Here is a 25,680-nt window from a genome sequence, read left to right on the forward strand (position 1 = left end):
CATGTCTAGGTGTCCTTGAGCAAGACACTGAACCCTAAATTGCTCCTGATGATGAACCATTGGTGTGTTGTAAGTCGCTTGGGATAAAAAGCATCAATGTAATGTAAGCTTATTGCTAAAATGTGTTAAAGTCAATCTGTTCTATTTTATTACCTTGTTTTAATGGTGACAGACTCACATACTTTGTACTGTTTTGTCAAAACATGCTATACAGTTATATTTTTGTCAATTTATCAGTATTATTATTTTCTTATATTACTTTATATTTTGATAAATATAATTTGCCCTCACAAAGAGTCTACATATAAGGTGAGGTTCTCTGTCTCTGCTGCCCTCTAGAGGCACCTCGCAGCACTGCAACTGTAAAATAAAGAGGACGGGAGGAGCGGCTGATGTTTCAACACTGTGGAAGCCCTTTAATAGTTTTCCAACCTCACAGGAAGCTGAAGTCTCCGAGAACCAAACAGCTTACAAAATCAGAAAACACACTTATTTACAGGAGAGTTTCAGACTGACAGAGAAACTGCTGGAGGCATGCACGGGCTCTGATTTCATCAAACAACACAAATAAAGTGTTTGCATCCAAGTGAAGGCTTGGATCAAACTGGGCCTTCAGGTTTGAATCATGAACATTCAAACGGGTTTTTTTTTTATACACAGAACACAGGAAAAGGTCCCCACAGTGTGCGTTAAATCAAAGCAAACATTTTGGTGTTTTGAAACTCATATTGCTGCCTTACAGAAAGAAAAAGAACAGTTTAGGAAATATAATATCATATGTTCATATTCAGAGTCAGATGAAAGGGTAAATCAGTTCAGCCGAACTTCCAGCTCTCCTTACAGTCTTATTTCCACATTTAATCTTGTGTATGTGATTAAAAACTAGAAAAGGGGCTTTTTTCCTTTCAGAAATATTTATTACTTTCAGTTCAACTAGTCTCGAGTTTCACTCTGTTTCAGGTTCACGTTCTAGTTACAGAACCGGGAACTGGTGGTAAATCTGGTGAAAACTGGAGACAAACCTTTGAAGAGAAAATGTTGAATTTAATTTCTGCTTGAGAATGTTTTCTCCATTGAACCGGCTGCGGTTTAATAACTGCTGCTACAAGCAGACGGTGCAGTTGGGTCAGTTATTAGCACTCAAATAGACTTTGTTGTTAAACTGTGAACATACATTCACTTTGTTGAAGCGGGACATTACAACTACTCGATAGGACGGGGAAGCGTCTTCAGTTGATTCCTAAACGTGAGACATTTGTTTCGTGAGCCAAGTTTTTTTGAAATGGTATGTTCAAATACGCTAAGGAGATGCTAGCAAAGAAAAATATTTCCTAATTGGCATAAAAATAAATATAGTCAGTATCAAAATTCTTGTTTGATTTTTATGACATAACAGAATTAAATTATTTTAAAGAGGAGATTTTGGACAGCTGCTTTTATGACTGCATAAATTATAAAATACTGTCAACAATCATGTTGACAGTGTTTTCATTTATAAGTTACGTTTTGAATAATTTACAAACCCATCTGTAAAAACCTTCCGAAATCTTTTTTTCATCAGATATCTTTGTTCCTCAGATATCTTTGTTCCTCAGATATCTTTGTTCCAACCAGACTGAACTAGCTGATCAGTTTAGTGTTTCTATGTTCTGTATTTATTCAGTTGGAGACTAGAAATCCTCTCTGTTGCTAGGTGGTTGCTAAGGGTCAGACTACTTCCTGGAGTAGTAAACATTGCATACTTTACATAATAGTCTGCTGACACGACTAGTTGTTTTCCAGTTTTCCAGACGATGTGTTATGGAAGCAAAATAGGTGTTGGGATGGTAATATGAGGGATTATTGGATTCATATTCATCCTCACATCTGACTCTTGATTTCCTACAACCTCCTTTCTTCTTGATGGATTTGGCTTCATAGACGACCACGTGGTGTCCGTGACGATGAACCGACTCGGCAGTGAATAGAAACACAACATAAAAACACCAAGTTCTTTCGCTTTGGCAAGAGTCACTTCAAACAAGTCACTACAGGTGGAAGAAGCACAATAACCAACAGCTGCAGTGTGTGCAAACATATTAGGCTCTTCACACGCTTCCATCCTGTTTACTGCACTTTGATAAATAATAAGCGTTCACTGTATTTCTGAAAACATCCTCTTTTTACTTTCAGTGCCTAAAGCCTTCACACAATACTGCATATTAAAAGAAGCTACATGTCTAAGATATCATTTCTATATTCATCTACATAAAAACTCTATGACAGATTTACACAGTGGGTTCTTTAGACAGTTTACAGTCTCTGGATTGTCTTTGGGTAAACGCTGCATACTGATCATCACCACCTCCTGTAGAAACCTTGTTTGTTTATAGAAATATATTTGATAAATAAAAGCACACAAACTGGATCTGAAACACCAAGAATCCAAAACCAGCTTTAAAACTGCATCTTACAGGACTGAAAGCTGAAAACTCTGTCGCCGTTTATTCAATCTTCTCAATATATTCTTATTGATATTGTTCTCTATCATAAACCTGGGACATCATAGTGAAAAAAGTGTCTGATTGTCTGCAAACTGAGATACTCTGAGAGGTTCACCCTGAAAAAACACGTTGGGAGGGAGGAGGGAAGGCCTGCTGGGAAAGTGCTGTGTAAAAAAAATACTAAACACACATTCTCATTACACAATAATAATAATAATAATAATAATAATAATAATAATAGGCTTTTTTTTTCTATGTCTATTTTGACAGCTACGCTGGCGGTGAAGGATATCTACTGCTGGTGTGAGTAGAGCCCAACCAATACTGAATGTTTTAGCTTGCATATGATGTGCAACCCGGTATCACAGCTAAACATGAAATAGACACGGCGGTCCACGACAGCAAAATGTGAAATAGACACGCTTTGGCCCGTCCAGGCGTGAAAGTTACACGTTTTCCTGCAGTGGATGAAAATGAAACCTACTGCATGTGATTTACAGGAAAGTGGAACTTATTGCTAAAACATGTGGTTGGGGTCACTAAATAAGAACATGGTTGGGGCTAGGAGAAAAAACAAGTCACCAAATACGTTGTCACGAACCACATCGTCCTGCATGGCAGGCTGTGACCAATGAAACCAAGCCGCCCGTACTGCCTTCTAATACTGATGAAAAATGTCCTTTGTTGCATTTGTTGCGGCACCTTGGTCACATGATCTCGCTTCACATGACATTCATGTGCGTGTAAGTTTCACACTGTCAAAAAATTTAACTTCTACGTCTAAACGGACCAAAGCGTGGCTATTTCACGTTTTTCTGTTGTGAAACAGCGTGTCTATTTGACGCTTTGATGTGATTATGACTTGACAACATATTGTTTTGGAAATGACCTCTGCCTCACTCTCTTGTTACTGTTTACTCATATTGGTAGATGTCACTTAATGACTTCACATAAATCCCAGTTTAAAAATAAATAAATCAGTCGGTGGACAAAGAGGCTCTTTGGAGGCCGCAATGATTTCAAATGAGGAAAAACTCCAAGGTGCTCTGGTCTTCAGTTAACATGATAAAAAGCCTTTAATATGACTGTATATTATATTACTGTACAGCTCTGTGGCTGCAAGTCTTCATCAGGGAGGCTGTGGCTCAGACAGTAGAGTCGGTTGAACACTAATCAGAAGGTTGGTGGTTCGATCCCCAGCTCCTCTTGTCCACATGCCTAAGTGTCCTTGAGCAAGACACTGAACCCTGAGTTGCTCCTGATGGTGAACCATCGGTGTGTGAATGTTCTCCTGATGTTGTACCATGGGTGTGTGAATGTTCTCCTGATGTTGTACCATGGGTGTGTGAATGTTCTCCTGATGTTGTACCATGGGTGAGTGAATGTTCTCCTGATGTCGTACCATCGGTGTGTGAATGTTCTCCTGATGTTGTACCATCGGTGTGTGAATGTTCTCCTGATGTTGTACCATGGGTGTGTGAATGTTCTCCTGATGTTGTACCATCGGTGTGTGAATGTTCTCCTGATGTTGTACCATGGGTGTGTGAATGTTCTCCTGATGTTGTACCATGGGTGTGTGAATGTTCTCCTGATGTTGTACCATGGGTGTGTGAATGTTCTCCTGATGTTGTACCATGGGTGTGTGAATGTTCTCCTGATGGCAGCACCCTGCATGGTAAGCTGTCTCATTAGTGTGTGAATGGATGAATGGAAAAACCATGTTAAAGAGCTTTGAGACCGAAAGGTGATAAAACTATACAAGTACAGACCATTTACCATCAGGGTGTTGAAATAAAGTAAAGACTAATTTCACTTCTTTTAAGTCAGCCTCATACCTGCAAACAACTCCTGCTGTTCCAGCAGGAATCAACTGGAATTTAAGGAGAGAACTGCTGAACAAATACACTAAGAGTTGGTCATGATGAACATTGGATGGAAAGAAAAACCAAACCTAACTGACAATCCTGTAAAGTCTGCTGATGGGAGAACTGATTAAAATAGTTACGCAGAGGGAAACTTTTGATTTCAGTACATTGATTTTAATCCACTTTTGCAGATGTAATTCTTTGTATATATTAAACACAGACATCATTATGTAGATGTTCAGAGTGTTTGATGTCTGTAGCTCCGCCCTCTGCTGTCTACACACCTGAGATTTATTTGTGTCAAGTCGAGTGCGACTTCAGCATCTTTTAAATTTTTTTATTTCAACATCCTTCTGAAGGTTCTAGCTGAAATACTTCAGAGTTAACGGTTTGAACCCTGGACGGTTATCAGGGTAATTCCATTACCTTCACTTTTAAGCTCATATCTCGGTCATTGTCGGGGCGAACCATTCGTGAAACATCTCGTTTTTATCAGGACAGTCTAGGCTATCCAGATCTTGTGCTGATTATTTCTGCCACGCTTTGTCACACAGATGAGGGGCTGACATTTTTGGAAAGCTCGAACCGTGCAGTTTCATACGATATCTCAGAAGGGTTGGGAGTGTGGACGCAATTTGCATCCATCGCATCCTGAGAGTGAACTGTGCGATATTAAAGGCTTCGCGTCGTTCCACCCTGAAAGCTCCAGCCGTCTTTAACCTGAGCGGAGGTCCAAAGAGAAACGACATGGACAGTAATATCTGTCACAACAGATGCTCTGAGTGGGAGATTTGATGAAGTCTGTGGAGGAAACTGTCAGGAAGTAACATGGACCATGTAGTCGTATTGGTCAGGGTCTAACAGTCTCTGTTGATGTGCATCAGGAGGAAACCGGGCTGAACTTTATTTTGAAGGTTTTACAAGCCTTCCAAACAGGTCAAAAGGTAAACAACACACAGTATTGCTGGAGGAACACAGTGCAATTTTGCTTATTTTTCTCTCGAGCAGCTCTCAGCTGGATAAGCCACGCCCACCTCTCTCTCCACTTACATGATTTTAAAGCCCAAACTGCAGCCGATGAAACATCAGAGCGTCACCCGGCGTCCTTGGAGGCCGCCGCCCGCGTGTGCAGCTCCCAGGCGGCCCGGCTCCCGCCGCGCTTCCTCCCGCGGGACGGAGAGCTGGGGTTGGACGCCGCCGCTCGGACACTGCTCACTCCGTGACTCACCGTGGTGGGGAGGAGGGAGGAGGACGGGGAGGGAGGGGAGGAGGAGGAGGAAGTGGGGGACAGGGAGGACGAGGTGGAGGAAGAGGAGGGTGAGGATGAAGAGTAGGAGGATGATGAGTAGTAGCTGTGTTGGGGGGGGGTGCTGGAGGTGGAGGCGAGGACAAGGCGGTGCTGCTGCTTGCTGCTGCTGCGAGGCCCGTGGTGGGCGGGGCTGATGTTAGCGTGGGATGGCGACAAGACGTGGCTGGATGAGGGGAGGAGACGACTCAGATTCAGAGACGGGATACAAGACTTCTTAGAACGGGGGGAGGAGGACAGAGAGCGGGAGCGGGGGGGGGACGGAGAAAAGAAGCGAGAAGGACACTTAGAGACACTCGGAGGAGGAGACAGAAGGAAGTGTTTCCCACAGGAGGAGGTGAAGGAGACGGAGGGGGAGGAGGCGGAGGAGGAGGAGAGGTTGGCATCTGAGCAGTGAGGAGTGGACACGGAGGCGGACGGGTGTTTCCCGGAGCTACGGCACGAGGCTGGGATCTTAGAGGCACGCAACGCTACGACACGACGGCTACTCTCCCCGGCTGCTCTACCGCCGCTGCTGTCGGCCTGCAAACACACACCACCACACGGCAAGTCAGAGGCGGCACGGCACGGCGGAGGAGAACAGCACTGAACCTCAGCACTCACACTGTCAGCTCTACGCCTTCGGCCAGGCCGTCGCTTTCACTCTGCTTCCCTCCACACAGCGGCTGGATGCTCGGTGACCTTCTGACCTCTCTGACGCTCACCTGACAGTAAAACTAACCTCAAACTCCTTTGCCTGCACTTTGACCTCCTGGGCCTTTCAAATGCATATTACTTTATTCTATATTTTTAACTCTATTTTATTTTATTTATGTTTTGTCTTGTGTTTAATTTCATGCATTTTATTTATGTCCATTTATATCTGTTTTTTTTTGTGTGAAGCACTGCATGTCATTTTCCTGCTGTAAAGCACTTTAAGCTGCATTTCTTGCAGGAAAAGTGCTAAATAAAGTTTATTATTACGATTACTTCATATGATGTATCACTATAAGGACGGGACCTGATAGCTGGTTCTGTGTTAGTTCGAAAATTAGTCATAAAATACACAAATTTGTTATGCCCAGTTATGTATGATGTTACTGAATTCTGATTTGTGATCTACTGTATAATGAGTGGTGCATTTGTGCATGTGTTGATTGAGTTGGAGCTAATTTATTTTGCATGCTGCTGGGCAATTGAATCATTAAGCTGGTTGAGGAAAGGTGAAGAACTGAAGAAGAATCTGCAACCATCCCTGCGTTATATCCACACGAACACCCTGTTTAGTACACCAGAAACAGATCTAGTACGTCCCAGTACTCAGTATGTTAAATAGAGTGTACCAACAGTACCAGGATGTTCTACTACATCTGCAGTCTGCAGGTCAGCATGAAACTCTGGATGTTCTGACCCACAATCCTTTGCAGCAGAAGATACGTCACATCGACTGAACCGCAGAGACAGTTGGTGGCGCTGAAGCTCCGCCCACAAAAAGCATACTTGTTCATTTTTATACTTCAAACGTCGCACTACGGATTGTGACAGGTATGAACAAGAGGGTCAAAGTTCAAGGTACATTTTATGATGCAGTAGTTTGTCCCAGTTGTACATATACTACATGCAACGGTACATACTTTTTAAGGGCAGCTGCAGTTTTACTGAAAGTAAGGAAATACTATGCGATTCAGAACGCAGGACATGTTTTAGTTTTCCTAAAAAAAAAATATCCAAATATGCTTCTTCACAGTTCCAAACTTCTGACTGGAGCTCAGTTTTTTCTTCATACTGACTGTATGCTGATAAGCTCTGAGCTTCAGTGATGATATGAAAAGTCTCTACTTACATCAAGAACCAGGAAACAAGCTCTTAAGGCTCCGACGCTGGAATAAAGTGGATCAGTGGAACTAAAGTTATTGATCAGAGGAACGAAGCTTCCACTCTGTGATGCTAAAACAACATGAGGACATTCAGAAGGTCGTTGATCATACTGATAAACAGCCTGCTTTTCATTGGGTGATGAGGTTGTCTGTTTTCTGATTCATACGTTTGTTTTCCATCACATGTAAAACTGACGCTCCTTCCTTTTCCTGGCTAAATGTTGTTCTGAATGAATTTTAAACTGGCCAAGGACATAGTAATAACACGTATGACTGACAAAATTCAGTGCTATTTCTCTTAAATTAATCAGTTCAGAAATAGTTCATGACTGTAAGTTTTAAAAAGTACATGAAATACATTAAAGACTTATTTCTTCAGAGTAAGTTTGTTCTATATTCAGTTCGTATGATTAAAAAAACAATTTATGTGAAACCACCAACAACAACATACATGCAGTGTTTACAGAACGGCATAAACATGATCAACGACAGATGTTTCAACACAACTATTTGGAGACGATGGCTTCTTTATATTCATGTTTGACGAACAAGATTTTTGGAGCGTTGATGCAAATAATGAATCCACAACTCACTGCCAGATGAAGGACGGTTGAACACAGAGAGCATGCAGGCGACATGCAGGTCAAGATCCACTCACTGATCAGAAACCTGTTTGGACCGAGTTTTAAAACATCAACAGCTCATTTGGGATGTGGCGCTTTAACAAAAGCTGTTCTGGATGCAGAGAGTGTATCTTGACAGAAGATAGGTCAGCTAGAAACACACAGAACTTGGGGAAGACCCACATCTCAACAATAAATGACAAATATTCACACATTCAAAACACATTTAAAACTCACAAAACACACAGTAAAATTATTTAAACACTATTATTCATTCTTTTTTAAAAAGCTAGTAATTTTGCTCTACTGTTGCTAACACAACTCTGTTTCCAAAAAGGTTTGGACGATGTATAAAATGTAAATAAAAACAGAATGTGATGATTCGCAAATCACATAAACCCATATTCAATTGACGATACACCAAAAACAACATGTCAAATGTTGAAACTGAGAAATCTTATTGATTTATTAAAAATATGAAAGTTTTATAGCAGCAACATGTCTCAAAAAAGTTGGGACAGGGTCAACAAAAGGCGGAAAAGTTGTGTAACAAAAAAATACCTGGTGGAACATCTGACAAGTAATTAGGTTACCATGACAACAGATCAGTAACATGATTGGGTATAAAAAGATGATTTCAGAGAGGCAGAGTCTCTCAGCAGTGAAGATGGGGAGAGGTTCACCACTCTGTGAAAGACTGTGTTGGAAAATAGTTCAACAATCTAAGAATAATGTTCCTCAACGTAAAACTACAAAGAATTAGTGGATTTCATCGTCTACGGTTCATAATATCATTAAAAGATTCAGAGAATCTGGAGAAATCTCTGAACACAAGGGACAAGGCTGGAAACCAATATTGGATGGTGGTGATCTTCGGGCCCTCAGGCAGCACTGCATTAAAAACACACTATTCTGGAGTGGAAATCACTGCATGGGCTCAGGAACACTTGTGAAAACCATCGTCTGTGAACACAGTTCATCGCTGCGTCCACAAATGATGTTAAAACTCTCCAAAGAAGAAACCAGATAGAAACATGATCCAGAAACACCGCCGCCTTCTCTGGACCGAGATCATTGAAGATGGACTGAGGTGAAGTGGACAACTGTCCTGAGGTTTGATTTTGATTTTTGATTTTATACACTTTATTAATCCCCGAGGGGAAATGTCTTCACTACAGCAGGGGGGCTCTCAGGGGGGAGATGCTGCAGCAGGCTGCCACTAGCGCGGCGCCAGGTAACCTGACCTGAGGTGCATGTTTTTGGATGTTGGGAGGAAGCCGGAGAACCCGGAGAGAACCCACGCAAGCACAGGGAGAACATGCAAACTCCGCACAGAAAGGCCCAGGACCGGATTCGAACCCGGAACCTTTTTTGCTGTGAGGTGACAGTGCTAACCACTGCACCACCGTGCCGCCCAGGTCTGATGGATCACAATCTGAGATTCTGTTTGGAAATCATGGACGCTGCATCCTCCAGGTTAAAGAGGAGAGGGACCATCCAGCTTGTTATCAGCTCAGTTCTAAAGCCAGCATCTGTGATGGTACAGGGATGCATTAGTGCACACGGCATGGGTAGCTTGAACATCTGGAAGGAAGCATTAATGCTGAATGATATATTCAGGTGTTGGAGCAACATATGCTGCCATCCAGACAACGTCTCTTTCAGGGAAGGTCTTGTTTATTTCAGCAGAACAACGTCCAACCACATTCTGCACGTATTCCAACAATTGATTATAAGATGGCACTGTGCTAGTGGCAGCCTGTTGCAGCAGCTCCTGCTGTGCATTTTAGTTTTAAGACTTTTTCACTTTTTTCTCTCTTCTAAGTTGTTTTCTTTCACGTTTACTCTCGTGATCAGCTGATCGCGCTGAGTAAACCTCTAATGCTGCCCGGAGCGAGGCCTGAAATCCCAGAGGAACTTTGGAGAAGATGTCGGGGTTGCAGAGCTGGTGCTAAAATGAAGGTGAAGAGGAGGAGATATAAACCATCGGTACCGGCAATTTTAATGGGGAACGTGAGGTCCTTGGCCAATAAGACGGATGCTGAATGGGACCACATTTCACCTTTAAAACTCCAGAAACTGGTCTCCTCAGTTCTCAAACGTGTGAAAGTGTTGTTAAAAGAAGAGGAGATGCAGCTCAGTGGTGAACATGATGCTGTCACAACTTTTATGAGATGTGTTGCTGACATCAAATTTGAAATGAGCAGGTATTTCTCAGTTTCAACATTTGATATGTTGTCTTATCTCCACCATGGCCCCCACAGTGGAATATCTTTTAATCTACCACAAGAACTTACTCAGATTTTAACTTGTGTATAACTCCATGGTAAGCGGTAATCCTCAGGTCTGCTCAGAACTTATTTACCTGGCTGGGCTGCTTCTGGTTTGCCTGCTGCTGACTCTTCGCTGTCTTCTCTGGTGATGAAGATGAGTGGCGAGACTTGGTGTGAGATCGCTGAGAAAAGGAGTTGGAGCTGCTGCTGGAGGTCTGGAAATGCACAAACCAAAGTTCAGTTCGTACAGAGTACAAGCAGGACATACAGGATTTGTGCGTCAGCAGCTCCAACATTAATATGCAGCCAAAGCTTCAGATTCAAGCAGAAAATTAACTTTGAAGATGACATCAGACGTTCCAAGTTATTTAACCACCGCAGCACATGGAGGGAAAAATAGTCCATGAGAAGTGGGGTATAAGAGTCATCCTGGGCAAACAGTATGGGATCTTCAGAAGATATCAGAAACAATGGTAAACTAAATCAGATGATATTAAACAACATTATCAGAGATGTGATTGGATGTAAACAGCCATTATTCTGGGTAGCGTGAAGCATCGTCAGCATGACTAAAATATCCCCCTTCATCCCGGGAAACTCAGAAACCTACAGAGACCAGAAGAAAGGGAAAAAAAAGAGCAAGACCTGACGTTCCTGGACAGGTTTGAGAAGAGAGTCTGAGCCGCCATTCAAACAGGCAAGACAGAAGATCTGAGCACATTTTCTGCCTAAAAAGAGGAGAAGGATTCATAGAAAGTAGAGCATGTGTAAAGTCAGAGTGGAGAGTCCAGCACCAGCGAAGCAAGCGGGCCACGTGGGCAGAGGAACATCAGACCTGTTTCTTGGAGGTTCTTCCAGCATCACATGGAGGCTGAGATTTGGATTTTTTACTCTGTGGTGGGTTTGGGCCTTTAAGGATCTGAGAGGCTGGTCTCTTAGACGGGCTCCTCTCCCTTTCTTGTTTGACTTTGCCTTTAAGCAGAGCTCTGTCAGTGGAGTGGCGGGAAGAATCGGGGCTCAAAGGAGGGGAGGAGGGGGACGAGGGGGCGCTGATACTGTCCACACTGATTTCCAACTGTTTAATCGACTCTTCCAGACTGTTGATGGAATCGTACGTGTTCCTGCAGAGCTCCCCAACACGGGACTTCGAATGTCTGGCATCAGTGGGAGGGGACACCTTGGTGTTACTTTCTTTACCTAGCTTAGCTTGTTTGGAAGTGTTGCTGTGAAACTTGGTGAATTCCTTGGTGTGCTTCTTGGACTCCAGCGATATTTCCTCCTCGTCCTCATACATAACAACTTCAAGAGTCTTCTTCCCCATCTTGTTGGTCCCTGTCCGAATCGCCTGGCTAATTGCAGCCAGTTTGTTTTTGGGTAACTTGAATTTGAACTTCCGTTTGGTCTCCGTCTTTCTCAGAGACTCTGGTTTACCCTGGTCCTGGTTTTCAGGGACCCAGACAATATTTGCTGAAGTACTTTCATGCTGCAGTTGTTGACTGTTCAGGTCTATGCCCACGGCGTGTTCCCCTATTTCCTGCTTCATCTCCTCTTTATCCACGATACTTTCTGAGGTCAGAAGAGCGTCGAGATCTTCTTCACATTCAAAGATGGTGGACAGACGCTTGAAGGCTGACTGAATGTCCATGGGCTCATTCAAAATAACGATGATAGGTTTAATGCTGGACTCATGGCTGTCCTCGAAGCCATGGTTCTCATGTCCCACATAAAAGAGTCCACAGTTCCCAGCTATAGTCTGTACGTTGGAGCCCCCCATCTTGGCCGGGTCGTCCTCTTTGGATTGGGTCCTGATTCTGGTCTGGGAGAGTCTGAATTTGCCAATGGAAGGCAGAGAAGGAGGCGGTCCCTCGTCGTCTGAGATGATGGGACTCAGACTCCCTCTTTCCTCTGAGAACGGTGAGTCGTTGCTGGATACCTGCACGGCTGCATCCTGGTTCAGCTGCTTGCTACTGTGGTTGTGAGTCAACGGTTGTAGGACCGGAGTCGATGTTCTCCACTCCCGGCTCGAGCTCAGGGACTTACTCTGCTGGATAGCTGGTGAAGGATCTACGATACAATCCTCTGGGGGGTTTTCTGTCTGTAAAGTTACAACTATCATCAGATTAGATTTCTCAGCTGGTCCTTCTTGGACTCCCTTTTCATTTGTTGTCACAGTTCCTTGAATGTTTTCTTTTTGTAGGGTAACGATTGATGTCAACTTGACCTTCTTGTCTGCAGTCGGGGAGATCAGCTGACTAACAACCTTCTCGTTAGTCTGATTGGAAGTTTTCACGCTGAGATCGTCATCTTTCTGGGAAGCTGGAGCTGTGAGTGCCTCCGTTTCCTTTGCTGTGTTGTGCGTTGGTTTTGGCACCTCCTCGTTCCGCCGCGCAATTTGAGCGTCCAGTAAAGCTACCGGTGGGAGAACCTCCACCTTCTCTGCTGTTGCACCGTTTACAGAAGGCACTCGGTTAACCACCTTCTCCTCCACCTCTTTCTTCTTATTACGACTGTTTTTCCCACATTCAGTATGTTCTTCGGGTCCAGCTATAAGTTTAACGTGGCAGCCATTTGTAATTCCCAGCGGGTGGTTCAGATTTGCTACTTGTGAGTTTCCCACTTTTCCTTTCAACTTTTGGTTATTTTCACCCGATGAATGATTCTTATTTGACAGTTCTGTCATCACCTATAATTAGAAAAAGTCATATTAAACACTTAATGCAGATACAAAAATGTTATATTCAATCCCATTATAACTCAAAATCTACATTCATAGCTTCTACAATAAATTAATGACTCACCATGACTCATGTTTCCAGAGGTACATGCACATTATACTTCCAGTACACATTGCATAAAACATCTTGTCCAGACAGACCCAAAGTAAACTGAAAGCTCTTCTTGAACCATTTGCTGTAGAAGCACAAGTTCGGTCGGTGTTAGGTGCTACTGCCACTGAGTTATACAAGTTTGAACACACTAAAGTAGAAGGTTTTTTATTCTCGCCTGAGAATTTTGTAGAACAAAAGGGCCTGTAGATGACCGAAGCTATTATGCCATTTGGAGAGAGTTGGAGACGTAACAAGTAGTATGTTAAAAAAAAAAGTCATATACATAAAAAAGAACAGATCTAAGATCTTAACAGGTGCTGGGTAATAATTATTACAATGCACAAAAGATATAAACTGCCTGCACACTGCTGTAAATGTTTTAGAAATTCTGGCCTCAAACAGTTCTCAGAGGAGAGGAGTTGTTGTTTCAGGTACCAGCGAGATAATGAAAGTATTTTTTTGCCAGTTTTCTACCTTCAGAAGTAAAATTAAGTGAAATTGATTAAAAACTAAAATCTCTCATCTACAACAGTATTCAGATGATTTGCTATAGCTGACTTTGTACAGGTTTAGCCTGCTTTAATAACCTTTGAGATGTGTCTCGAACTATTCCTGTGTAAAGTATGAAGACTCCACAGTTTACACCACATGTCGGACAACAACCCAGAAATTAACTCTCTGCAGACCTTCATGATGAAACTGTGGTGAGGGCCTGAAACCATCTCTAACGCTCTGAGTGTTCCCAGGAGCACAGCGGCCTTTATAATCATGAACAGGGAGAAGATTGTAAGGATTCTTCCTAAAGAAATTTAGTACCAGAGATGGGAGAACCTGCTGGACATCCCAGCAGGTTTTTATGATCAAGTACTGGTTCGATGGAAGCTCTTCAGTGAAAGAATACATGACTTATATGACTGCTCGGAGGTGCACTAATCATGAACTCTGAGAGCATTAGGGAAAATATTCTCTGGTCTGATGTGACACAAACTGAATCCTTTGGGCAGAACTCCCATCATTATGTATGTTGAACACCAGGCACTACTCATCACCTACCGATACCATCCGCATGGTGAAGCACGGTGGTGGTAGGATCATGCTAACTCTACAACATCACAAGTGTACAGTAAATGAAACGACTGTAGTGTGTGGACTGTCTACACTTGTGAGTGTTAGCGGCGAGCTAAGGTTTATTCATCAATAAAAGGTGCATATGATCAGGACAGAGTTTTTCTGGCTAATGTGTTTTTTTTAACCTCCATTTCTCTCCTCTTCTTGATGAAATACATCTAGGTAACAGAAAGAAAGGATCAGTTCATCCCTGATTTTATATCAGCAGCGTGTTTTGGTCATTTTCACCTTCTTTGGTAAAAAGAAAGCTTCACAAAGTGAAATACATGAAATTGTACCAGATGATATCAGTCATAATTTTACATCAGTAGATATTAAAGAAATCAGAGGGTTTAAAACCCTTCAAGGCTCAGATTCACTGTGTGGACTGTGCTGACAGGTCATCATTGTAAATGAGAATTGGTTCTCAATTGATTTTACCTGGTTAAATAAAGGTCATATATATATATTAAAAGTATTATTATTATGAGCCGTAGATGCTCTCATGACACATGATGTTTCTCATGTACATTAAAGTGTAAACGGTGTGTAAAAATCATGATGACACTGCAGAGAAGAAAACAGGTTGAAAAAAAAACACCAGCTGAGTGAAACAAGAACAAAGGTCGTTTTCAGACCTACTTCCTGCCTTACAATAAAGACACTGAGTATCCTCCAGTCAAGTTCTGCTAAACAGACGAGCATTTTGTCTCTTTAACAGGTTTAATGTCAATCTGGAAACCAATGAGATCAGAGTGAGAGAACAAGCCACAGAGAAGTAATTCATTTATCATACAGGTGTTAATGTTAATCGTAAAATCTTAGTGAGTTAAAAGCTGAAAAATATTCACAGCACACCAACAAGCATCAGTTAGAGACGACATCTTTTTTTCAGTTCGTGCTGATTATGTTCAAATTCAGATATTTAACTCATTGTGGATTAAAACTTATTTTTCTGGCAGAAAGTCAGAAAACTGTTCTGTTCTGTTGTTGAGTTCACATCATGATGAAAGTCAGCAGACTTTATAAAAAGTGCCTTTCCCTCTGTGGTGAGGTGTGAATTAGAAGATCTGTTGATGAGTCGTTGATGATTAGTGGTTAGTTTTTTACTTCTGTATTTTTTTTACCTGAAACTCCGTTTCTCTGCTCTGGAGCTCAGAGACTGAACATTCAGCCGTGACTCTGTTCCCTAAATCCCTCACAGGGCATTTCTGAAACACCTGGGAGAGAAGGGCAGAGGGTCCGGGGTAAAGGTTAAAGGTCATAGAGACGAGGGTGGGCTGCAGTGGACGGCCAACACCTTTTATTAATGTTTTCATGTGTTGAATGGAGCCAGTTGGGGAACGAGTTGTGTTGTTGAACGCTGCAGCTTTGAGCCGACCTGAACTTAAAGGAAGGTTTCCTTTAAACTTATGCTTACAGTACAGATGAATCCTGTTTTGGTACTGTACTGCATGACATAAACATAGGTCTTAAATCACCATCAAACAAACTTCATAAAATGGTTCAATACGAATCTGAAACTGGAGTTAGATCAGATAAAAAGCCATCAAACACCTGCTCTGATGGAGAGTCGTCTGCTGCTCAGGACTAAAAGTATTAATAGTACCATCTCTCAACAAAGATCAGGACACAGCGCTTACTTCATCATACTTCACCATATTTGTTTTGATTTTGCTCTTACAAATGTCAGAGTTTACTGCAACTACAACCTGTGGGGATTTTTGTTATAATAACCTTAAAAATGACATGAAAATGCATAATTTTTTTTAATCAAATAACTAAATAAGAGCCTCTATGACTCATTTATTTCTCTGAGAGTAAAGCTGATTCATTATTTGTTCTGTTTAAGTTTAAATACAAAAAACATTTATTAAACATACCTGCAGCTCTTTCATGAATTTGTTGTCCTCCTCCTCCTCTTCTTCCTCTTCCTCCTCCTCTTCCTCTTCCTCCTCCTCCTCCTCCTCCTCCTCCTCTTCTCCTCCTCCTCCTCCTCCTCCTCCCTGTGTGCTGTGGTGAAGGTGGAGGTGGAAGCGGCCGGAGGTGCAGGAGAACAGATCTGTGGTTTAGGTTTGAGGTCTGGAGGCTGTCGGGGGGGTTTGGGCTGAGGAGCGACGGGTGGCTCCTTCTCATCCTTCCACAGACACACAGAACAAAGTGGACCAAATCAACCAATCAGCTGCTGGTTTGGGTTGTTTGTCCTTTGTTTTCCTGTAGTTTTATTACTTTGAAATGTGTGTCTGTATATGATAATTTGATCAAAGTCTGTGGATATGTCCTATGATGTGCAGAATACTGTAATATTACGATTACTGTACTATTATAGGTTAATTAGTTAACTCATATAAACACAAACTCACATTATGTTTTGTAATCTTACATCACTAGAGTACAAATAAGAACACCATTTAGAGAGATACTGATATTTACAAATAAAAAACTTAATCATTGAAAAAAATGATGATAATCTAATAATTAATGTTTCTCATAATTAATGTTTTAATCCAAACCCATCTGAGACTGCACTGACCTGCACACACCTTTTTACAGCTGCTTTTAATGTTTGACTCATATTATTTTAACTGTTACTAGCAGATATTAATGTGATTTCTGTGATTCATACTTTTATTGTGATCATTTTAACCTGTAAAGTGTCTTTGAGTATCTTGAAAAGCGCCATACAAATAAAAAGTCGTATTTTTATTATTAATGAACAATACGTTACATGTGATGAGCCTGAATTGATGAACATATTCAGGTTTCACTTTGTTAAAAAGACGTTCCTGAGGATTATCATACAGTTTGTGAAGAAAGACTGGGGAAATCCTGGTCTGATCCGGAGAGACGGCATCCATCCTACTTTGGATGGTGCAGCTCTTCTTTTTAGAAACATGGTCATGTCTCTTAACAGCCCTAAAACCTGACATCCAGGGTTGAGGCCAGGACGCAGAGCTGCAGTCTTACAGCTCCTCTGCAGCTTCTTTAGAGCTGTCACTCACCCAAAACATTCAACATCCTGTAGAGGTTGTGTCTGTACCCAGACCACCTATATTTAAAAAACTCAAGGAAAGATCTGTCAATAAAAATGTAATAAAAATTGATCCTACCAAATTAATGGATCAAAAAAAATAAATCTGACAATTAAAAGCAGATTATTAAATATGAGACCTCTCTGGTCTAAATCTCTGTTAGTAAATGACTTGATAACTGATCATCAGATTGATTTACTCTGTCTCACAGAGACCTGGCTGCAACAGGAAGAATATGGTAGGATTAATGAAGCAACTCCTCCCAGTCAAATTAATTATCATATTCCTAGAGATTCAGGAGGAGGAGGAGGAGGAATGGCAGCAATCTTCCACTCAAGTTTATCAATTAATCCAAAGCCTAAACTTAGTTCTAAATCATTTGAGAGTCTGACTCTTAGTCTTTCACCCAAACTGGAAAGCAGAGAAACGGATTGTATTGTTGTTGTTTATCTCCCACCTGGTCCTTATTCAGAGTTTCTAACTGAATTCTGACTTTTGATCAGATTTAGTGCTGAGTTCAGATAAAGTGATGATAGTGGGAGACTTTAACATTCATGTTGACGTGGACAACGACAGCCTCAGTTCTACTTTCAGCTCATTATTAGATTCTATAGGCTTTTATCAGGATGTAAATAAACCCCGTCACCGTGGTAACCACACCCTCCATCTGGTTCTGTCATATGGGATGGAAACTGAAAATGTAATAGTATTTCCTCAAAACCCTGTTTTGTCGAACCACTTCTTATTAACATCTGAAGTTACATTAATGGACGACACAGCATGTGGGAATAAATCCCACTACAGTAGATGTCTGTCAGATGATGCCGTGGCCAAGTTTAAGGAAGCAGTTACATGTTTATCCTCTTCGATGCCGTGTGTTAAAGCAGTGGAAGACATCTACGTTGATCTTAGTCCCACACAAGTGGATCATCTGGTAGAAAACACTGCAGTATCTCTGCTACAACTCTAGATGATGTCGCCCCTCTGAAGAAGAGAGTCATGAACCAGAAGAAGTTGTCTCCATGGTCCATTAGCCTCAGATAATGGACTTGTCTCTGTACTTGTTCTTCTGGACCTCAGTGCTGCTTTTGATACGATTGATCATACGATCTTATTACAGAGATTAGAAGATGTTACGAAGATTAAAGGAACTGCATTAGACTGGTTCAAATCCTGCTTATCAGATAGATTCCAGTTTGTCCATGTCAACAATGAGTCTTCCAGACAAACAAGAGTTAGTTATGGAGTTCCACAAGGCTCAGTGTTAGGCCCAATACTTTTTACTTTGTACATGCTTCCATTTGGAGATGTCATCAGGAAGCACTGCATCAACTTCCATTGTTATGCAGATGACACTCAGCTATATCTTTCTATAAAACCAGATGAAACTAATCAGTTAGTAAAACTTGAAGCCTGTCTAAAAGACATAAAGGCCTGGATGACCAAAAACTTCCTGCTTCGAAATTCAGACAAAACAGAAGTTCTTGTACTTGGTCCTAAACACCTCAGAAACTCTTTCTGTAATCACTTAGTTACTCTAGATGATGTTGTCTTGGCCTCCAGCAAAACTGTGAGGAACCTTGGAGTCATCTTTGATGAGGATTTGTCCTTTAGACACCAGATAAAGCAAATCTCCAGAACTGCCTTCTTTCATCTACGTAATATTAATAAAATCAGGAAAATCCTTCCTCAGCGTGACGCAGAAAAACTCATTCATGCGTTTGTTACTTCTAGACTAGATTATTGTAATTCCTTGTTGTTAGGATGTCCAAATTACTCATTAAAAACCTGCAGCTGATCCAAAATTCTGCAGCAAGAGTACTGACGGGATTTATCAAGAGAGATCGTATTTCTCCAGTTTTATCTTCTCTTCACTGGCTTCCTGTGAAATCAAGACTAGAATTTAAAATTCTCTTGATGTCTTACAAAGCTCTACATGACCAGGCTCCATCATATCTTAGAGATCTTATAGAACCATATAATCCTATCAGAGCACTTCTCTCTCAGTACGCTGGTCTACTTGTGGTTCCTAGAGTTTCCAGAAGTAGAATAGGAGGCGGAGCTTCAGTTTTCAGGCTCCTCCCCTGTGGAACCAGCTCCCAGTTTGTGTTGGAGGGTCAGAAACCCTCTCTAGCTTTAAGATTAGACTCAAAACGTTCCTTCTTGATAAAGCCTATAGTTAGGGTTGGCTCAGGTAGACCTGAACCAACCCTTAGTTATGCTTTAACTCTCTACAACTCATATCTCACCATTACATCTCATTAACTTCATGCTTCTTCTCTCCCATAGTTTCTTATTATTATCTGTTGTCTCCATTCAGTTCCTTCACTCGTGTAGTTTCTGTTCTTTCTTTTCCAGATGTCCCGTCATGGAGCTACATGTCTCTGCTCTGTGATTATCGTCTCCACCAACAGTTCTTCTCTTGTATCTCTATGTTGTCCTTTTCTCTCTCTGCTCTCCTCTCACCCCAACTGGTCAAGGCAGATGGCCGCCCACCTCTGATCCTGGTTCTGTCGGAGGTTTCTTCCTGTTAAAGAGGAGTTTTTCCCTCCTAGCTTATGTGGGAATTGTTGAATTGTTGAATTGTTGAATTGTTGAATTGTTGAATTGTTGGGTTTCTCTGTATAATGTTGTAAAGTTATTCTGTAATCTTGTCTTTTGTAAATGCACTTTGATTTCAGAAGTTCAGAGTTCCTCTGTATGTCCCTGTGTGTGGCCTGGGACTCACCTGGGCTCGGACAGGCTCCTTCCTGCTGGTGAAGATCACCTCTCCGGACCTTGCTGTGGTGAGACCTGAACTGACAGCATGGAACCTGGGGAGTAAATAAGAGACATGTATTTTAGTTTATTTATAGATTTCAGATTATCAGATGAGTCTGATGCTCGGTGATGAACTGACCTCCGCGGAGGAGGAGGAGGAGGAGGAGACTTCCCGGCCGGGTCCGGACTCTGCTTCATCTCTTTGTCCACACTGGAGCGGCGGGGTTTCTCCACCTGTGGCCGGCCGCTGCGCTCCGTGATGGGACTCGCTGTCGTTGGAGCAGGTGACGGAGGAGCTGATGGAGGAGCAGATGGAGGAGCAGGTGATGGAGGAGCTGACAGAGGAGCTGATGGAGGAGCAGATGGAGGAGCAGGTGATGGAGGAGCTGACAGAGGAGCTGATGGAGGAGCTGATGGAGGTGCAGGTGATGGAGGAGCTGATGGAGGTGCTGACGGAGGAGCAGGTGATGGAGGAGTCTCCACGGAGGCAGCAGGAAGCTGCGAGGCTGCTGCTGGAGCGAAACACAGCCAATCAAATCAAAGCTAATCACAGATTTAGCATATCTCGCTGTTTAAGATAATTTCATCCAGGATGAAAGAATCAATCCTCAAACTGCTTTCAAAGAACTAAATTAACTGGATGAGAGTGATGAGGTTCACATTAGCATGAATTAAATTAGCCTGAGATCGTCTTTTGTTCAAACTGGAGTTGTACCTGTGTGGAGGGGTTTTAATGGGGTGGAGTCCACCTCATCACTCTGCACAGGTGTGTGTTCCTGGGGGTCAGACGGAGGCTCCCCTGAGGCTGCAGCACACACACAATGCTTAAGGATGAAACTTTTTCTGTAACATTAAAACACCACGCAAATCAAACTACAGTTGAACTGACAAGCAAATGACAAACACCAATAATGGAGAGTACTATTGTAATATATAGTTTATATTGTGTCATGACCCTTTAGTCCTCACAGCTAAAACACACTTTTGTGCAATCAGCTGCATCTGTGTGCTTTAACATCTTTTTTCATACTTTTCTCTTCATATTTAAAATATGTTGCTCTGCTGCCAGGAAACATATCCATGTTTGTGATTGGTCAGATGCTGCAAACCCCGCCTCCTTTAATATTAACATGTGCACAGTTGGATGGGTAAACTCTGGGTCTCCAACCAGGAAGTCTCCATCTACCCAGTAGTTCAAACTTCCTCCATCGTGTGTTCTCTTAGTGTGATTATTGCTCAGATTTGTACTATTATTAATATTGTTGTTATTATTATGTTTGTTGGACTTTGTTAATGCAGATCACAGAAAGATGTTCTGGTCTGTTTTGAAGTACAGGCACCTGGGTTCTGAAAGATGTTTACATGTGCAGCACATAACCCGGATACTGGTGAAGTAATTATTGGTTGCTGTGATACTGACAGGTTCAAATAGGTACATTTTTATATTTTTAGACTTTATTGGCGTCTTTAGGTAAAAAAAATTGTTTCCAGTTTAGTTGCTTTTCATATGAGTCATGTATTGCTTTGTTTCTGCATGACATTCAACACATCTTTATTTCTGACACAGGGCAGTGCTCCTCTGATGACATCACAGCTGTGTTGACATTTTCTAATAGTTTCAGGTCCTTTAACTACTGACACTGCAAAATAGACTGCAGACCTCCAACAGCAGGACCTAAAGCTCCACAGGAAAAGGTAACAATTCTGTGATTAAAACGTTGTGGTCATGCTCACAGCTCGGCAGAGGGATTGTTCGGATTTACCCCTGAGTGTCTCCAGACCGGTGTCCTGTTCTGAATGTGATGTAGAGGAAGTTGTCTGTCCTGCAGCAGAACCAAAGCATCCCTCTCTGGGATCCGAAACATCCAGATCAGGGATGGACTTCATCAAGCTGGCCTTCGCCTCCTGGAGGACCCGGTCGAAGTCGGTGCTGGTGTCGTTGGGTCGAGTCTCACTGGAATCAGAGCCGGCTGCTGGTTTGGCTTGGCTGGTGGTGGTTTCTACACTCTGACTGCCTTCTGGAGTTCGTCTCTCTGTCATCTGTGGAGGAAACACAGAGTGAGGGAAGTGGGAACAGATGGGGGGGGGGGGGGTAAGCAGGAGGTTGGGCTCAGAGACACAATTCTGTCGTGGAAATCACTGCATGGGCTCAGGAACACTTGTGAAAACCATCGTCTGTGAACACAGTTCATCGCTGCGTCCACAAATGATGTTAAAACTCTCCAAAGAAGAAACCAGATAGAAACATGATCCAGAAACACCGCCGCCTTCTCTGGACCGAGATCATTGAAGATGGACTGAGGTGAAGTGGACAACTGTCCTGAGGTCTGATGGATCACAATCTGAGATTCTGTTTGGAAATCATGGACGCTGCATCCTCCAGGTTAAAGAGGAGAGGGACCATCCAGCTTGTTATCAGCTCAGTTCTAAAGCCAGCATCTGTGATGGTACAGGGATGCATTAGTGCACATGGCATGGGTAGCTTGAACATCTGGAAGGAAGCATTAATGCTGAATGATATATTCAGGTTTTGGACCAACATATGCTGCCATCCAGACAACGTCTCTTTCAGGGAAGGTCTTGTTTATTTCAGCAGAACAACGTCCAACCACATTCTGCACGTATTCCAACAGCATGGTTCTCTAGTAGAAGAGTCCGCTGATAAACTGGACTCCTGCAGTACAGACCTGTCAATCATTGAAAACATCTGGAGCATCAGGACATGAACAATACAACAAAGGAGACCCTGAACTGTTGAGCAGCTGAAATCCTCTATCAGGCCAGAATGGGACCACATTTCAAAACTGGTCTCCTCGGTTCCCCAATGTATTCAGGCGGCCCGGAGTCGGGACAGACTGGCAGGATCGTCATAGATAAATGTTGAGCACCGACCTCCGTACGTGTCTGAGTCTTACCGTGGTCTGCTCACTGTGACTCTCAGGTGGCGGTGTCGCTGCAGGTATGTCTGGTCCATCAGACAGCTGAGGGCCTGGTCTCCTGTGCAGGGCGGGGCTGTCCTCTCTGTTGCGAGGACTCACCTTCACAACATCCCGACAAGAACACTCATTTACATCCCCTGCTCACATTATATCACCTAATCATGAGTCAGCACATCGTACCTTGGCCACGGTGGGCGAGTCCCGTCCATGTGTGGGAGTCAGTGGGGGGCTGGGGTGGTGGTGGGAGGGCTGGACCGCTGAGGCTGCTGTGCTCTTCATCCTGCAGGCCATGACAGGGGAGGCGGAGCCTGCCAGGCCGAGCTCAGCCTGGCTCCCAGAGAGCGGAGGGGGTCTGACCGAGGACCGGGGCTGAGGTTTGGGGGAGCCCTGGGGGCTCTGGGTCTTCAGGGGTCCCTGGTCTACTTCCAGGACCTTCAGAGACTCCATCTGGGCTGAGCGGGCCGGAGGAGTCGACACACATCTGTGGGAAACAGAAACATCAAACACGTCTGCTGGACCGAGCAGTTCTTTCTCTGAGTGACACCACTGAGTACCTGCGGAGGCAGCTGAGGGTTTCAGTCAGAGCTTTGACCCTCTTCAACATGGAGTCCATCTTATGAGGCTCTTCCTTCAGGAACCGCACTGCCTCCACCTCCAGCCTCAGCACTGAACGCATCTTCACCTGCAGCTCCGGGAACTCACCTGGAGACAACCGAACAGAGAGCCAATGAAAACCACCGCTGTGCGTCAGAGCAGATCATTAACAAACAATCAGTGGTACCGATATAAGGTGACAATCTCAGTCTCTTACCAACTGAAATGTATGAGGGCCCGAGCACCGAGTGATGCCTTAGGCCCTGTCGTATTGCAAGGAATTATTATTATCCTTCTGAAAAATCAATCGCCCTTTTGGCAGCTTTAACATTTTCAAAAACTCATGAAATTTTGCACAAAATTCTGCCGCAGTGAAAATGTAAGTATTTTATAGGTTTTGGCAGTAGGCTTAGCAAAATGGCTCTGTAGCGCCCCCTAAAGTGAAATCTAAAGGCTGCTTTCACCTACAAGAATGAAGTTTGGTGGACATGTGTATCACACCTAGATCTGCAAAAATGTCTCTTGGCACCGTGACCTTAACTCCACAAAAAGTCCGCCATCTTGAATGTAGCAGCCATTTTGATGATTTGCACATGTTGTACTGTAACGGACTCCTCCTACAGAAATGATCAGACGAACTTGAAATTTGGTTTCTGTAGTCTCAAGACCTCCGAAGTGAAAAGTGTGTAAAATAAGTGTTTTCGTCAAATAGTGTTTCCTTGGCAGCCATTTTGAGCATCTCGCCATGAAACTACAAGTTAATATAATTTCGAAGTACTTCGTCCGATCTTCCTCAAACTTTACATGTTTGATTAAAGTCCCCCCTTGAAGATATCTGTATGGTTATATTCAGTCCTCAGCATAGCGCCACCTGCTGGCAACAGGAAAGGACATTTTTCATACTTTCACATGCTTCATCATCATCATATCCCTCCAACATCCCCCCATCTTCTGACTCCACCCTTTCAGATAACTCTTGTGTGTGATCTGTTTACATCCAAATATCAAAAGACTGACTGAATGCATTTTATCACAGGTTTTATTTGGAGTAACACGATATGTCAGTCCTGTCTTGATATAAACTAAATTAACCGACCTTTCAGGATGGCCAGAGCTTCTCCGACCCTCCGAAGGCTGACCGCTCCCTCCTCCACATCCCTCAGAGTGATTGACAGCTGACTGGGACAAGAGGCAGAGCTTCTTTGCAAATGGTCCACATAATCCTCCAGGTCACTGAAGTGAAAGAGAGTAATGGTGTGCTTTTAACACGCAACACAGTCAGAGAAATGAACTGTGTAGCAGCCTAGTGTCAACACAAGATGACAGCAGAGAGTTGATGTGAGGAGTTCTACCGTCCTGCTGGTGGGCCTCAGATCAACTTAATGAAGGTTCAGACCTAATAATAAATCTAATCCTTTGAATCAAACATACTGAACTAGTGAGTCTGCAGTGGGAAGTGTGTTAAAGTGTTCTGACACGGGATCCTCCTGCCTGTACAGAGCAAACCAGTCTGAGAACGTCTTTGAGTGTATGACACATACTATGGTGTGTGTGTGTGTGTGTGTGTGTGTGTGTGTGTGTGTGTGTGTGTGTGTGTGTGTGTGTGTGTGTGTGTGTGTGTGTGTGTGTGTGTGCGCGTGTTATTGTAAGAAGCAGTTCTGCCTTTTGCCCTCCAGACAGAGAAACATTTTTCCTCCGTACTTCAGATGCTTCCTGAGAGATAAACACATCTGGATATGATCAGTATAAAACAGCATGTGGAGCTGAATTATATAGTGAGAAAACATCGAAACTCAAACGAGGTCTTTAATGAAACATAATAATCAAATGATGGAACACTTTTATGTAACAAATGTTTCTTAAAGAAATATTTGCAGCTGTGACTGAGTGCTGATTACTCTGGTGGCTGTTAAAGGTTGTGAATGACAACAAGTTACCAATTGTAATTTACCAGAACACTAGTTTTACTCAAAGTATTTATACACTCTCATTTCAGACTATCTGAAGATAGATC

The 25,680-nt window shown here is 42.8% G+C and overlaps 1 protein-coding gene across 1 annotated transcript in view; it reads right to left on the reverse strand.

Moving 5' to 3' along the window:
- Positions 1-3,975: 3,975 nt before the first annotated feature.
- The window catches only part of kiaa1217 (KIAA1217 ortholog), a gene marked incomplete at its 5' end in the record, with an annotated part of 46,762 nt that continues 25,057 nt past the window's right edge, over positions 3,976-25,680 (reverse strand). Inside the window, 13 exons of the mRNA XM_069724661.1 lie at positions 3,976-5,820; positions 10,499-10,621; positions 11,242-13,089; positions 15,469-15,561; positions 16,257-16,478; positions 20,102-20,186; positions 20,273-20,642; positions 20,849-20,938; positions 21,897-22,173; positions 23,049-23,171; positions 23,253-23,553; positions 23,627-23,774; positions 24,763-24,899. Of these exons, the coding sequence (XP_069580762.1) occupies positions 5,794-5,820; positions 10,499-10,621; positions 11,242-13,089; positions 15,469-15,561; positions 16,257-16,478; positions 20,102-20,186; positions 20,273-20,642; positions 20,849-20,938; positions 21,897-22,173; positions 23,049-23,171; positions 23,253-23,553; positions 23,627-23,774; positions 24,763-24,899 (3,844 nt within the window). The remainder of the gene's footprint in view (positions 5,821-10,498; positions 10,622-11,241; positions 13,090-15,468; positions 15,562-16,256; positions 16,479-20,101; positions 20,187-20,272; positions 20,643-20,848; positions 20,939-21,896; positions 22,174-23,048; positions 23,172-23,252; positions 23,554-23,626; positions 23,775-24,762; positions 24,900-25,680) is intronic.

The sequence above is a fragment of the Brachyistius frenatus genome, unplaced genomic scaffold, assembly GCF_029030835.1.
Source record: "Brachyistius frenatus isolate BFR_SWC_R1_liver_20210118 unplaced genomic scaffold, ASM2903083v1 Contig_389, whole genome shotgun sequence".
Lineage (NCBI taxonomy): Eukaryota > Metazoa > Chordata > Actinopteri > Embiotocidae > Brachyistius > Brachyistius frenatus.